A 14,930-nucleotide genomic window follows, 5' to 3' on the forward strand; every position below is an offset into this window, starting at 1 on the left:
ATGATGCATATATGCTAATGAGAGTGATACAACAGACAACAGACAAATCTAATGAGCAATACAACCATACAATCAACAATTCAGAATGCACTCGTACAATTCAACTCTTCTTCAGCCAATCCAACATTGTCCCTTTCACATCTCTGCCCTTCTTCGCAGTACTCTTTCCATCTGTCCTTGCTTTCTTCGCCGCCGGAGACTTCTTACTAGCTTCACTAATAGCGTCCCTATTCAAACACCAATCTATATGCTCATTCAATCCTATGTTCGAAGTACCGGGTCCCAAAGCCTTATTACATATTGGACACACCGGTCCAAGTAGATGCGTTTCCGACAACTTGCGTTTACCAAACATCGAAGTTGGAGGTGGAGTGCCTATATCACTCGGTAATGGCGAATCAACATTATCACTATCGTCCGCCGTCATATCCATCACTTCCGCTTCGTCCTCCCGTTCCATCCTCATCAGCTCGGTATCGTCATCGGCGTCGATAATTATTGGTGTGGTAGAACGGGAATTTCCTGCTTCGGTCGAGGCAGGGCGTTTCTTGCTGGGCGATGTAAAGAACTGAGATCATCCATGTTAGTCGGCCATGGATTTTTGTGGATTTCAGCAGTGTTGGACATACCCCTTTGATCCCTCTATCTGCTATGGTCAGATCTTTCAACGTGGATAATCGTATTCCCAACAGTCGTATTCGAACGGGCAGTTCCCTCTTCATCAATTCTAGGGCTATCGGCAGGATATCTTTACTGGTCGATATATACTTGCCGACTGATTTGGCTCGAGTTTTGTCTGATCCACCATATCAGTAGCTATCCCATTCAAGGTGACCAGCAAACTCACTTTCGTATGTATGAAGCTGTGAGCAAATACAATATCAGCAATCATCAAGCGATTATTGCCTTCGTCCGACATGTTCACTCACTTTGTACTTCACAGTGACAGTCTTTCCAGAGTACTGCAACCTCTCCAGATCTTTCTCAAGCTCTTCGGCAATGCTCGTAAGCTCGTTGAGGATATCCTCGTCGTCTGTCTTGTCGCGAAATGTCCTGTTTACAGTGTATAAGCTTTTGTCATCAATGTATGGGTAATAACTCACCTTTCAACCCCAACACTCTTACGCTCCTCTCTCTTACCGGGAGCGACGTTATTATCCGCTATTCCCAGATATGCCTTGCTGCATCACGGTATCAGCGTTTGAAAGGCGTCACCAGAGGAACAACCTTGACTTACCATAACCCGCGGAACCCGAACCAATGGTCCATGACCAGCAGCTCGGCTCGATGAGTAAATATATCACCGCATGTCTGGCATGGCACCCGTTAGTTAGAGTGACCAGAGCACAGAGAACGGGGCGAGCTCACTTCTACACCTAACCCTTCCAAACACCTCTCCGTCACTCTGCCAAATCCCGGTATCTTCCTATCAATCCCGGTGCATCAGCCCTTTCAATGTCAATTCTGGTGGACGATCGAGCTTACCTGACCGGTAAATCCCTCATGAACTTGGTTATGACCGTTCTCTCAAATTCCATTTCATACTGTCCATTGGGTTTATTCTTGTCGGAGCATATCTTAGCTAACATCCTATTAGGTGCAATACCAGCCGACATGGTAAGTTGGGTCTTGGCTTCTACTTCTGCTCGCATTTGAGATACTACTTCTGCAGCTGTCATGTCGTTGGCGTTCATATAGGGTGTGATGCTGCAAGAACGAAAATATCAGCTTAAGCTCATTGACAAAGCAATCGTAACGTACTTCAGGTAACCTTCATCCAAACTCGCCATCATCAGGTTCTCGTCGTACTACCCAACCCATTATTCATTAATAGACTTTCTGTATCCTCGTCCAGGAGGTACCAGCTCACCTGGAGAAGAACTTCCCGTACGGATTTGGATGCAGCAATGTACAAATCAAAGTGCATTTCAGTACTAATGCGAATTGCAGTTGTCAGATACCATATCTACATTCGACAGAGAGAATATCTCACAAGATGATATGTGGACATAGCTTCTTAGCTATGAACCCAGCCATACCAGATCGGCAACCGTATTTTCTAGCTTCGTACTACCGGTCACATCAGGATAAATTCGATCAAGGTCATACGTCTTCATGAGGGTATGGACCCACCGAAGCTGTCGTCAAGACCCCACGACCCACTCCGAAAGCCTTTCCTTTCAATGTTGGATCTCGCTGTACCTCTACCGCAGCGTACTGTGCCGGGCTCGTCATCAGCTTAGGTACATCTGCAGATCCACATGGAGAAGCTGACTCACAAAAGCATCCATATCACAGTGAACTATAGTCTGAGACAAGTCCCTAGTGGCTTCTACCTCGATGAGCTACACAGATAATTAGCCATTGACAGCGAGGTAATGCATGTACAGACACTCGCTATTCGCTCAGCCTCGCTCTCTAATTTAGGTATATTCGCCATCTTCATCAATTCGTCCCGCTATGAAGGCCCTAAATGTAAGCTGATAGGATCATTGCACGGGACGATCAGCTGAACATACCTTTGCTTGATACCATTCTATTTTCTCGGTAAGCTCTTTATCCTTCCTAACTTGGTTTAGGTAGTATCTGAGAGGGTGCTTGATCAGTCTGAGGTTGCCTCAGCGGTATTTCGCTACACGTACTTTGAGCCCTGTGAGTAGAACCGCGTATCAGTAGTCGATCATAGTCTGCCAGCAGCCTACACTACGATGGATACAGTTGCTCACCTTTGAAGCCTCTGCAATGATCCTGTTGATATCTGCATGATATATCAGCTAATTTCAAGTGCGATGGCTTGAAGGAAGCTGACCTGTCTGATCTCGCATCAATCCTGTTCACAAAACCTATCGTCAGTACATATGCATGGCATTAGACCTAGTTCAAGGAGCAGTAAACCTACCAGCTTTTCCCACACTCGGACCAGCCAAACTCCTCTCGAAGCTCCTCTGCCTAGCTTCAGCAGCGGCTACCGCAGCTTTATCATCCTCTGTCATCTCCTGTATAGCCTTGCCTTTATCCTCTGTTGGAGAAGGAAGAGGCGGCATGGTGTGTCATATGTGGGTCATTGAAGGGAATTTGCTTATGGATAGAAGAGGGAGAAGGAGAGGGATGAATAATTGTTATTGATGTAATTTATGTCTGATTAGATTCCGACGCGTGGTGGTGTTGGTGATCGATCATTCATCCATATATACAGTCTAGTTTAGTCAACCCCCCGGTTATATGGCTGAGACCGGTATGAACACGCATTATCATGGTGGGGGTATATGCTTCTTAGTTATCTTGCTTCCATCCCAACTACCCTGCTTTCAATCTCTCTCCTAGATACATCCGTATCTACCTGTAGCACCTGTAGCATCCCTAGCAACTAGCCTGTATCGACACTCAAGATGAACTCGACTCTTCCCCCTTTCCTCCAAGCTACCTCCGGAGCATTAGGGTGAGTCAACGGACATCGCCCATCCAGCGAATCACGAAGCTCACCATTGAATCATGTAGCTCGGCAGTAGGCAATGCTATAGTTTATCCGCTCGACCTAGCTACCACTCGAATGCAGAACAATGCCAGGAAACCCCATCATGAGCGATGTAAGTGGTCTCACAGCTGGTATAACTTATCCGAGCGACATTTGCCCTAATCCTCTAAATCAGTTCTACAAGCTGATATTCTCAATCTCCGTCATCGAACACAGTGAATCTACGAGACACCCTCACCCACCTCCTCTCACAGAACCACTACCTCTCCAACATCTACTCGGGTATATCAGCCGACACGCTCTCCACCCTCCTATCCAACTTCATCTACTTCTACAGCTACACCTCCCTCCAAAAGGGCCTACATGTATGGCATACCCGACATCCCTCTTTACCCTCTACGGCGCAGCATGGAAGTGTATCCTCCTCTCCAGCAGGAATCGGAGGTATGGCCTCGAAGGCTTCAGAAATCTTACCTCGCCCTGCCAAACCCAGTGCATTGGAGGAACTGTTGATTGGTGTGATCAGCGGATTGATCTCCAAGGGAATTACACTGCCCATCTCGACGGTCTGTGTGAGACAGCAGATCGAGAATGACTCGGAAGACGAGAAGAAGGATCTCAGTCTGGTAGAGACATTATCAACGATATACAACGAAACGGGCATTGAAGGATTATTCTCAGGACTGAAACCTACCATCCCTCTAACACTCTTACCATCCTTGACACTATACATCCACTCGGTCCTCGTCCGTTTGCTCTTACCCGCACGTCATCGTACCCACCCTCCAGCAAGTCTCACATTCCTCTTGGGTGCGCTGTCCAACGCTCTGGCGACTATACCGTTATACCCGCTGGTACTGATCAAAGTGTTGAGTCAGTCTGGAAGGGATAAGGGGAAGAACAAACATAAATTGGGTATGTTGGAGACGTTGATCAAGATTATCAAGCGAGGTGGGATCAGGACGTTGTATACTGGGTTGGAAGGGCAGTTGGTGAAAGGGGTGGTACAGCAGGGTGTGATGATGTTGGTCAAGCAGAGGTGAGCTACACGCCATTGGATAAACATGGAAGACATGGCTGATATTCCATGGTTTTTGACGTAGAGTCGAACAAGGAGTCATCAGAGCTTATAGAGCTCGCTCTCATGCGGCAACAGCCTAGACAACAACAATCATCCTCGTTCGACTGACTCCACCATGCGCAACCTGTCCTTGATCACAGTCCCATCTTCCCTATACTCTGTGTCCTACCTGGTTATTTCCACCAAGGTCGTGCACTAGTTTGTCTCTTCAATATAGTCCTTTGTTTCTTGTATGATATCCAATTTAATAGCTTGTACTCAATGACTGAATCTAGCCGGTGTAGTTGTCCCATGTAAAATCCTAGCATCATGCAACATGAACCTGTACCATACTTCCTCATTCCCTGGACCGATTCAACAGCCTAAGCCTGAATGTTATAAGTTTTGCATGATGATCCCTCTACAAAATAACAATACTCCTTTGTCTATAAGTTGAGCTCATCGCTGCGAACACATAATTTCATCAGCAAACAAACGGGCATTGACATTGTTTGGCGAGAGATCAATCACTCACGCATATGGCAAGACATTCACGTTTCCAACAGCAACAACGGTAGGCTTGGCCTTGAGTAGCTCGGAAGCGGCCTATTGAAGCATAGTCAGTTGGTCGTCCTAATCTTGTATGTATTTCAAGGGAGAGTGCCAACTCACCTTGGAGACGGAAGAAGCGGAGACACCAGAGAATGATTCCGACTTGACTTCACCACCAGCGAAGAGCTATACATGACATGTCAGCTGAAAACCCATCGCAGAAAACTCTTTCGAAAGGGAAAATTACTCACAGCAGGACCAACGTTAGCGATGAGACCCTCAAGAGTCTCCGAAGCGGTAGCATCAGCGAAAGTAGCCTTGGCAACTGCCCTCTTGACCTCCTCGTCCTTGGCACCTGAACCGGCAGATTTGATGATCTGGGCGACTTCCTTGGCGAGACCGGTGAGTTGAGGGGAGGTAGGAGCAGAGACGACGACACCGAAGAGGGCGGCATCAGAGTAAGGGAGGAGGAAGGCTTTGGCGGAACCACCTGGTACTTTGTCGGCAGCCTGGGCTAAGGGGGAGGTACCGGGAGTCCACTTGAGCGAAGATTCACCGCCTAACAATTGTTTCAATACCTTCAATTCGGGGGTGGCGGGCGAAGTGGAACCGTAGGCGATCACAAGGGTAGGTTGGGCAGTAGGGGGAGCATGGATATCAAGTGGGATTCGGGCTTCACCACCGTAGTACGATGTCTTGGAGGTGTTCAATCCTGATGATCCGGGTTGAGATGATCCTGAACCGAATGCGGCACCGACAACTTGCGATAACGATTCTGTTGAGATACCGGAACCGATCACAGCTACGTTGGATTTGGAGAAGGCACCTTGAGCGTATGATTTGACGTCGTCGATGGTTACTGGGTAGTGGGGGGAGGCGTAGAGGGAGTTACCCAATCCCTTTCGGAAAGCGAGGTTGTGCGCTACGTCAAGAGCAAGGGCGGCGGGAGATGATTGAGCTGAGACGGCTTCGCTTTGGACGACGGGGAGGACAAGCTCTTTGAGCTCGTGGTTGTAGAAGTGGGATGAGGAGAGGACAGAGGTGAGGACTTGAAGGAAGTGTTCCCTGTAATATGCCGCGATCAGCTATCCACGGTGAGAGAGATTGAGAGCCAGCTTTCCAGACTTCTATGAACTCACTCGTCGCCACGTAGGAATTCGGCAGTGAGGAAGATGTGTTCTCTTGAGAGAGCACTGGACAAGACACCACCGTATAACTCTGCTTCTCTAACTGTCTTCAAGGATGAACCGTTGGCGGTAGCCTATATGTCGAGAAACCAATTAGCACGCTACCCCTCTGTTTCCCTTTGACAGGTCGTCATTCTTCCACATCCTGCTCCATCACAGACCCAAACCCGCTTCATATTGCAATTTCCCAGAGTCCCGTCTAATCCCTTCAACTAATCCACTTTCATCTCCTCCGTTTGTTGAAACACAGAACACACCAACCCACCTTGAAAGCAAAGTTCTTCAAAACATGAGCCACACCAGGGGTACTCTCAAACCTCGAACCAGCCTTGATAGCCACCGTCAAACTTGAAGTTGCTGCTGGCCCCTTGTTCTCAAACCCGATCACACTAACACCACCCGCCGAGGAAGCCTTGGAGGAGACTGATCTCCTGAAAGCTGTTTTGAGGGCCGAGGCTGATTGACCCTTGGGTAATTTTGCGAGGGAGTACATCGGGAAGTGAGGGGGGGTGATGGGTGATGATGAGGGATATACGATATGAAGGAGAGTAGACTATATAACTAGATGTCAATATGTTCAAGATGCCACCATGCATAGTGATCATCTCATCTCCATAGTGCCATGGCCAATCCCAATCCTCGAATTCGGAACTGAACGGTATTAAATTGAAAACACCGATGCCATACAATCGGAATTACCAACGTGTGGCACTTGTCAACGTCATGTTTACAGAATGACGATCGTTTGTTTTGGTGGAGGTGATTCAACCTACTTGATGTTGCAGCTATGTAGCTCTAGCATACATCCGTACCATTCAACATGCAGGATATATAGATCACAATGGCATCGAGAACAAGGACAACAACGAGTACGAGGACGCACAACCCAACCAGAACTCAGATACAGCCTGGAACACCTGTAGATGACTCGAGAGATGTGAAATGCACTGTAAATCGAATCCATCACCTTCACCTGCTTTGATGGTAACACAGCTAATCCTCATACGGTCTATAGGGCCATCAGATGAGCTGTCCAAAGCTCAGAGCCGGTCCGACGACGAAGAACGCAGGAAGGTGAGCTAATTATTTACTGATATTATCATTACCAAGCTCATGATGCCATCGCTAGAGCATTCTATTGCTGTCCCTTACCTAGGGATGATCCAGGTCGCTGCAAATTCTTCAAATGGCATGACGAGCTATTCCCCCTTCCCGGATCTTCCGGTCAAGGGATCGGAGCTGGTCCATCGACACCTTCTGGATCGACTCGTGCTTCTCAGTTGGTACAAAGGACGAACCAGACGCTTGGTCAATCACCCGCAGCTCGATATGGTCGTCCGGCAGGTCCATCGTCAAATGCGTCGACAGTCAACACAAATAGAAACAACGCATCTCGTCATCAGGAAGCGGTACTGATCAGCGATGATGACGACGAGCCGGAAGACGAGATGGAAGAGATTGATTGGGATAAGGTGGACGCAGAGGAGATTGAACGTGAGGCTATAGCGAGTACACCCGCGTCTTCACAACCTACTGCGAGCCAGCAGACACCATCCTCAATCACGCCAAGTAAGGGTATATCATTCAATGATAGGCTGAAAAATGCTGTAGATGATGGATTGGGAAAGAGGAGAAGAGAAGAAGAGGATTCACAGGAGGTTGATAGGACGCCCAAGCGGGCTGCTAATGATGTAAGTCATAGACCAACCCTCACACTCTGATATATACATTTAATTGACGACATTCATGATGATACATAGCCAAATCCGTTCTTATCTTCACCTACTACCCCCCGCTCACCTCCCCATTCGATCCTCTCCCCCACACTCTCCTCCCTCGAGCAGCTGTCGGAGCACCTTCATCATCAAGATAGGTTACTTCGCGCTGCCGAGCAAATGAAAAAGGGAATGAGGACAACCATCAAAACCTTGCAGGAGAGGAACAAGGAGCTGGAAGATAGAGTGGAAGAATTGGAGAAACGCTTGGGCTAGTGAAGAAAATAGGAAGGTAGAGGATAAGGCTATATTGATGATATACTGGGACGTTTCAAAAATTGTTGGTTGTAGTCGAATTGTAGATTAAGCCATCTCATACTGTATAATACGTAAAGAATTTTGTATGAACGGTATCATGCCATGCGTCGTTCCATGTTTACTTCTACTTTTCGGACCTCCCAGTTTTCGTCCTGGAGAGTTCACGTGCTATTCGTCAGGATATATTCAGACTAAAACACGGATCTCAGAGCAGATCCGAAGTACTCGTCACGCTGAGACCACTTTCAGGACACAACTGAAGTTGCTAGGCTGGACAGTCGCTTAGAATGTCAGTGTTAAACTCTATTTCCCCTTGTAACTTCGCTCAGTGTCCGGTGATGGTGGTGGTGATGGTGTAGTGACGGTGCGGCAACATCTCTCTCAAAATCAACTAGGTGTCAACTCGGACCATTATTGCGGTAAGGTCAGTCAGTGTGTTTTCCACCAGGATAGGGATACGTGGCTAGTACGCACAAAGCAGAGTATCGAGTGGAAATGACCGATCAGTTCGGATCATAGCTCTTTTACACCAAAGGCACTCCTTTACCTTGCTGCGTCAAAGCTCAAGCTCGAGTCGAACCAAGCACACACCTATCCTACACAACAAGACGCAACAGAACAAAACAGCCACACCTTGTCATATTGTTCTGGATCCTATCGTATCAGTCGACCTCGACCTTGAGATGATCCAGTCTGACCACTTTATCCACACACCGAAGACCGAAATAAACAGGATCAGACCGCTCTACTATCCAAGCATTCGCCACACGATCAACGAGTAAGAGTGAAACCAAGTCAAGTTGTTCGGCCATCACACGACATTTTGATGGAGGTAAAGGAACCCCCTTGCGTTGTAGCCCACTAAATCCGCACATTCATCCACATAAACAAACTACACTATCAAACTGTGTGCTTTTGATTCCTCAACATCATACATCACAAGTTTTTTGTTCAGTTTCAACCCCGATACTTCCTACACTAGGCAATCTCCCTCTCCCGCGCTCCTAGTTCAACTCATGATCGTCTTTGCCCGACCCGAAGGATGATGATGGGCCTCTGATCCGACATCAACCATCAACATATCCAAGCGAAAAGGAAAGGAAAGAAAAGGACAAGAATGCTTTGCGATCTCGATCAGTTGATTTGGTGATGATTTTTGATTGAGTTTAATACATACAGATCAAGTACACACGAGAAAACGAGGTGAAAGCGAATTTGCTTCTTTCGTCTCAAATACATACCAATATATGTAGCAGATCGATCCATCAATTGTGGAAGATCATTTGCTATACACCTACGAGGGAGAAGAAAGATTGCTTGATCCAGTCCGAACAGCAGATCTCAACTTGGATCCTCAAGATGGACTACCAAGATTCAAGCAGTCCTTTACGAGCTCACAGCCAACATTATGGTAAGTTACATATTGATCTGGTCTTGTAATCGAGGATGGGGAGCTGTGCTGACATTTGGCTGAGAAATTTAGCCTCGCAATCGAACGATGAGGACGATGACGAAATTGAATCGCGACACTCTGGACAGAACAACGATTTCTCCCAGGCAGATTACTTTGTCGAAGCTGAGCGAACCTAGTGGGTCGTCCTTTAACAAGATAGTTGACCGGTCGGTCCGTGCGGCTGATGTCTAGGCTGCTGTTTTCAGTAACAATGCATCGTGGGTGTATCGCTTACCGGCAGATCATGAGGAGGTAGTGGTAGGTGATGACAGGACTACTATGGTATGATACGACTGACAAGGATTTTGCTTTCTTGTTGTTAGCGGCAAGATCGATTACATTACATTGTATGTCTCGACTGCTAAAACTACCAACTTAGTAGGCCAGCTCACGTTCGCTTCAGTTGCTCAGCCTCTTACCTGGATTATATCGAGGTCCCGTCGAAGAGATACTGGATGACCGGAGCAGGCGCCATAAGAGGATATTGGATATAGGGTGTGGCACTGGATTATGGTAAGTTATCGACGACACAAGTTGGCCTTACCTTACCTTTTAGGCGGAGTGCTGATTTGATGATGCATGGCATCGTTTTGCAGGATCCAGGAGATGGCCGAACTTTTCCCTCAGGTCGATTGCATCGGGATTGGTAGGTCTGGTATACATGGGTCAAATGGCTGACGAGACAGATATAACCCCCTTACAGCATGAGTGGGTTTCAGGGATTGACTAGCCGTAGATCACGAGGCAAGCTGAAGGACTATCACCAAAACAGCTCCCAATTCCGGAATTGCACTTTCATGCAGGTCAACGCTCCTGCAGGATTACGGACGTTGGGTGGGAACTCATTTGATGTAGTGAATATACGTCAGATGTTGCATGCTGTGAGTCTACTGGAGACATCATCTGGGGATCACTAGACACGGGGGAGAGGCTGACCTTAAGGCTATGCTAAACCGGAGATCAGACAGACGAATATCCCAGTATGGTCAAAGAGGCTCATCGGCTCCTTCGAACTGGCGGTATACTGTTGGTTCATGAACCACAGCTTCAGCTTCACAGCGCTTGGGAAGGATACAGTCTGGAAGACCTGGCGCCTTGTTTGGCTCAAGTGGGTATTTCCAAGAAGACTGGCATTGGCGAGCTGTGTGGAATATGCTGAGTGATGGATTGTCGGGATTATTCTGTTGCAGATGATCGGTCACCTAAGAGCGGCATATCAGTACAGAGGTATAGAGTCAGTCGTTTCACGAGGGATGTGGTGGTCTTTGCTGATGGATCTTGACCAGCACCGAATTATTCAGCAAAATGGATCAAGTCCTTGTTGAAGCTGGATTCGACGCGGATGGGATCGATGTGTATTATCATTACAGGCAAGCATGTAGTGAAGATCCCCATAGTGGTAAGGAGACATGAATGCAGATAAATAGCCTCATATGGCTTTTTCGGTGTATAGCTGACGATCTTGATTGCATTTCATTGGAAACTCGCAGAAGTCGGAATGAACGAAGTACTCAACGCTATTAGCTTTCTTTATGCCGCTCGACTGATGATTCTTGAAACTGGAGTGATAGATGAGGATGGATTCGATCAATTGATGCCTGGAATATCGGATGAGGTCAGCGGTAGATCGAGAGGTATAGCTGGTCCGTTGGGTGCTCAGGGGATGTTGAGTCCTTGGGGTTATTGGTGGGTCATCAAGGGCCATGAGTAGTTTAGTCTCCATATTGTCTTTGATGGAATACAGACATAGGATATCAGTAGATATATTCTGGGCCGTATTGCTCTTCTCATTGTATATGCGGTTCATGTATGCTTGCCTACTATTCATAGTTGACTAAGTCATGCTGAGAGGAAAGAAAGAAAACAACGCCACAAGGGTGTATGTGATGAGCATGTGTATATGTTGAAGGAGACGCGTCCTACGCGCGCCATGTTCGAGGAAAGGATCGTATGCACATTACCAAAAAAATAAATGAAATCATTTTACTCTTCTCTTTCCCTCTTTATCTCTGCTCACTTGTCTCCTCAATCTTTTCGTCACCTACCACCGCTGCAACGATGGTGGTCTCTCCACTGAAGAGATCGAGTGACATCCCACGTTCGGAGAGCTCAACATCTGACCTAAGCACGATCTCATCAGAAAAAGAGGCAGAAAAAGAGGCAGCACAGGAGGAAGTCAAGGTTATCAATGGGAAAGGAAAGAAGAGGGCTAGAGAGAGCGATGGCAGTGTAGATCGAGCTGCTAAGAAGAAAGCGAGACAATCTGAAGGTGGGGTCAGTGTAGATGGGAAGAAGGAAAAAGGAACGTACTGTCATATGTGAGTTGATCTTCCTCTTCTTCTGGATGGTTTACGCTGATAGTCATGAGACTACGATAGCTGTAGAAGGAAATGTGAAGCCGATCGTGAGCTTCATTGTCTGTTACCCTATGTCAGGCCAGGAGCTGATATGCTAATCGGTGTTACAGGCTATCTCAAATGCAATAATGCGAAAAAGAAGGGAAAGCCCAACCGTCCATGCCATTTATCATACTGCGATCGCGACTTGACGGTCCGGTATGGTCTATCTCCAGAGAAGATCGGCAGTATCAGGAAGAAAAAGAACCATTCCTCGAGCTCTATTGACGGGCCAGATGGAGAGGGATATGAATGGGAATGTCCTTGCTGTAGAGATGATTGCCAAGCTTCTGGGTGTGAGTCCTTGCTTTCTTCCGCGTGAACCATGTTTGGATGCTGACCGTTCGTCATAGGTCGGAAAAAGAAGGGCTTGGAACCTTTAGGGTAAGCTCAGCATTTTCTTCTTCTATTAAATGAGCTTTTTCTGATATGCGATTGGGAATACAGGAACTTGGCAAAAGCAGCCAGAGCCTCTAACGCTTCTTCTATACACGCAACACCTCTTCAGAATGGTCAATCCACTTCGAAATCTACTCCTTCCAAACCCACGACCGCCACACCTACCAAGAAAGTTGAATCCGATGACGAATCGGCATTATCAGAAATAGAGGTGGACCATTCCAAGAAGAAAGCCGCAAGACCATCCAAAGTAAATGGTACTACGTCAGTCGAGAAAGGAAATAGGAAAAGAAACTCTATATCCGCTTCTGATTCCACAGATCTCACCGATCTTGATGCCGAGAATTTCACAGAATTGCAGAAGAAAAAAGGCAGAACATCCAAAGTCAATGGTGAGGGCAAGTCAGTTTCGGGCACACCCAAGGATAAAAAGGGAAAAGCGAAATCTACCGTATCCACACCGAAACAGAAAGATGGCAAAGCAAAGGAGAAGTCCGGTTCTAAAGCTAAAAATACACCTGTGGTGGAGATCAAGAAGGGTAAATCCAAGGAAAATGGAAAAGCTACACCGAAAAAAGATGGGAAAGCTCAGAAAGCTACTCCGAAGAAGAAAGTGAAGGATGAGAAGGATAAGGAGAAAAAGGTCAAGCCAAAACCTGTCAAGAAACCTGAAGTTATACCTGAACCTCCTATATTCGAGAAAGTCGCTACGAGATTAGGAAGAGAGGAAGCTGAACAAAGGATCATGGTGAGTTAACGCTGCTGGGGGAGTAACTTTCGATGATGGAGCTGATTGCTGGTTTAGCTTCGAGAGTACTTGTTCAGATTCCGCAACGTACTGTCCTTCCCCGAAAGAGCATTATTCCCTGTAGATGATTTTGATCGACCGTTGACGGAAGCTAGTGTCAGACTGTTCGCTGGTGCAATGGTGGATATGATCAAAGATGAAATGCAAGGTAGCGAGGATGAAGACGTGAGTTCCTTCTGACTTCATACGCTATAGCAAAGCTGACTAGTCGTCCAGCTGGTCGACACGCTTTTCAATATCCGCGAAGAATTGCGGTACTATGCCGATCTTGCTCGATTCCAGAGCATGTATAACATGCTCTCAGAGCCTCTCAACCTCAAGCTTCCACCACCTATCGTAGATGAACGACTTGAGGCCAACAATTCTGCTCTTCGAGCTATTTTAGACTTGGGCGAAGATCAGGCTACCCCAGCTTGGGCTACTGAGCTTACTGCGGGTCCATCAAGACGGACGGCCGCTTCTAGGATCCCTCCGCCAGCTGAGGTGGTGCGAATGCTCCTTGCTTTTGCTGAAAGAACCTTGTCATCACCTAAGATCAGAGCCGATATGGAATATTTCGTACCTGAGAACGAGATAAGGAGGAAACATGCTAGTGCAATCAAGAAAGAGACGTCTATGATGGAGACTAGGAAGAAGAAGCTGAATGAGGCTAGATTGAAATGCAAGACAGCTGCTGAGACCAAGGCTCACAAGGAACAGGTAAGTCGAGCTGTCCAAACATGGGCGTATGTCGAATGAGCTGACCCTTACTTATGTGATAGTACAACAAGGAAATGAGAGACTTCACGATGCGTCTCGATCTTATCAACGTCAACCTCGAAGCTCAACTTGCTCGTCGAGCTTTGCGCCATGAACCGCTGGGTATCGATCTAGACGGGAGAATATACTACGCTTTAGCACCTAGGGAGATAGACGATGATGTCAGACCACCTTTGGGATGGGCATCAGGATTATTAGTCTGGGGTATCGGCGTCGATGGAAACACAGGTGGAGATTCGGGATTACCAACATCGGTGGAAAGGTGGAGTCATTTTGGCCAGTCCAAGGATGTCAAACAGCTCGTACAGTGGATTGAATGGAGGTTCCAAAAACACATCGAATCGCTCAAACCTGCTAAAAAGTCAACTGCGAACCCCAAAACTCCAATCAAAAACCCTTTCACAACGCCTTCGAAGAGTAACGCAACAGCCAAGAAGACACCCGGATCAAAGATGAAGCAGAAGACATTACTCGAAGTGGTCATACCTACCTCAAACAAACGATCGTTCCCCTCTATCGGGTCTGCTGAATCTTCCTTGTCGTCATTATCGACTGCTGCTAAAGCGTTGGGCGATGATGCTTCGTCCACATCTTCTGGACTGACCCCGCCTCCTGCTGCATCACTAGACGAGCTGTTGGCTTTGGTAAACCCAGAAGGATATCAACCTTCTCTAGAAACCATAGAGGAACAGGGCAATAGACTAGTGACGAATCTGCGGCAAGTGCATAGATGGTTGGAGGTGTTAGAATGGAAAGGGTTTGGAGAGGTTGCATAGTCGTTGGGAACACGCAGTACGTCGGAAGGGAA

The 14,930-nt window shown here is 47.2% G+C and overlaps 6 protein-coding genes across 6 annotated transcripts; 4 read left to right on the plus strand and 2 right to left on the minus strand.

The window, feature by feature from the left end:
- Nucleotides 1–100: 100 nt before the first annotated feature.
- On the minus strand, nucleotides 101–3,044 carry I302_106124 (uncharacterized protein; the record flags this gene model as incomplete). Its single annotated transcript, XM_065870213.1, has 19 exons — nucleotides 101–568; nucleotides 630–796; nucleotides 848–863; nucleotides 930–1,053; nucleotides 1,104–1,181; nucleotides 1,238–1,311; nucleotides 1,369–1,426; nucleotides 1,486–1,707; nucleotides 1,762–1,808; nucleotides 1,871–1,934; nucleotides 1,994–2,070; nucleotides 2,134–2,217; nucleotides 2,280–2,345; nucleotides 2,399–2,458; nucleotides 2,520–2,586; nucleotides 2,643–2,650; nucleotides 2,727–2,758; nucleotides 2,810–2,830; nucleotides 2,900–3,044. The coding sequence occupies 19 exons, from the start codon at nucleotides 3,042–3,044 to the stop codon at nucleotides 101–103; spliced, it is 1,878 nt and encodes a 625-aa protein (XP_065726285.1).
- A 345-nt stretch (nucleotides 3,045–3,389) lies between these two features.
- Nucleotides 3,390–4,636, plus strand: I302_106125 (uncharacterized protein; the record flags this gene model as incomplete). Its single annotated transcript, XM_019191869.2, has 4 exons — nucleotides 3,390–3,439; nucleotides 3,499–3,587; nucleotides 3,692–4,514; nucleotides 4,579–4,636. The coding sequence occupies 4 exons, from the start codon at nucleotides 3,390–3,392 to the stop codon at nucleotides 4,634–4,636; spliced, it is 1,020 nt and encodes a 339-aa protein (XP_019046499.2).
- A 430-nt stretch (nucleotides 4,637–5,066) lies between these two features.
- On the minus strand, nucleotides 5,067–6,767 carry I302_106126 (uncharacterized protein; the record flags this gene model as incomplete). Its single annotated transcript, XM_019191870.1, has 5 exons — nucleotides 5,067–5,141; nucleotides 5,208–5,273; nucleotides 5,339–6,152; nucleotides 6,227–6,348; nucleotides 6,540–6,767. 5 exons carry the CDS (start codon nucleotides 6,765–6,767, stop codon nucleotides 5,067–5,069), a joined length of 1,305 nt encoding a protein of 434 aa, XP_019046500.1.
- Nucleotides 6,768–7,115: 348 nt separating this feature from the next.
- Nucleotides 7,116–8,265, plus strand: I302_106127 (uncharacterized protein; the record flags this gene model as incomplete). Its single annotated transcript, XM_019191871.2, has 4 exons — nucleotides 7,116–7,223; nucleotides 7,290–7,348; nucleotides 7,404–7,965; nucleotides 8,035–8,265. 4 exons carry the CDS (start codon nucleotides 7,116–7,118, stop codon nucleotides 8,263–8,265), a joined length of 960 nt encoding a protein of 319 aa, XP_019046501.2.
- Nucleotides 8,266–9,666: 1,401 nt separating this feature from the next.
- On the plus strand, nucleotides 9,667–11,471 carry I302_106128 (uncharacterized protein; the record flags this gene model as incomplete). The annotated part of the gene is made up of 12 exons (XM_065870214.1): nucleotides 9,667–9,718; nucleotides 9,791–9,896; nucleotides 9,967–10,018; nucleotides 10,084–10,107; nucleotides 10,164–10,199; nucleotides 10,255–10,273; nucleotides 10,357–10,468; nucleotides 10,533–10,641; nucleotides 10,725–10,868; nucleotides 10,951–10,994; nucleotides 11,047–11,159; nucleotides 11,251–11,471. 12 exons carry the CDS (start codon nucleotides 9,667–9,669, stop codon nucleotides 11,469–11,471), a joined length of 1,032 nt encoding a protein of 343 aa, XP_065726286.1.
- Nucleotides 11,472–11,818: 347 nt separating this feature from the next.
- On the plus strand, nucleotides 11,819–14,898 carry I302_106129 (uncharacterized protein; the record flags this gene model as incomplete). The annotated part of the gene is made up of 8 exons (XM_019191873.1): nucleotides 11,819–12,078; nucleotides 12,139–12,164; nucleotides 12,228–12,452; nucleotides 12,510–12,540; nucleotides 12,604–13,303; nucleotides 13,361–13,528; nucleotides 13,580–14,062; nucleotides 14,125–14,898. The coding sequence occupies 8 exons, from the start codon at nucleotides 11,819–11,821 to the stop codon at nucleotides 14,896–14,898; spliced, it is 2,667 nt and encodes an 888-aa protein (XP_019046503.1).
- Nucleotides 14,899–14,930: the final 32 nt, after the last annotated feature.

Source organism: Kwoniella bestiolae, chromosome 4, assembly GCF_000512585.2.
Source record: "Kwoniella bestiolae CBS 10118 chromosome 4, complete sequence".
In the NCBI taxonomy this organism is placed as follows: Eukaryota; Fungi; Basidiomycota; class Tremellomycetes; order Tremellales; family Cryptococcaceae; genus Kwoniella; species Kwoniella bestiolae.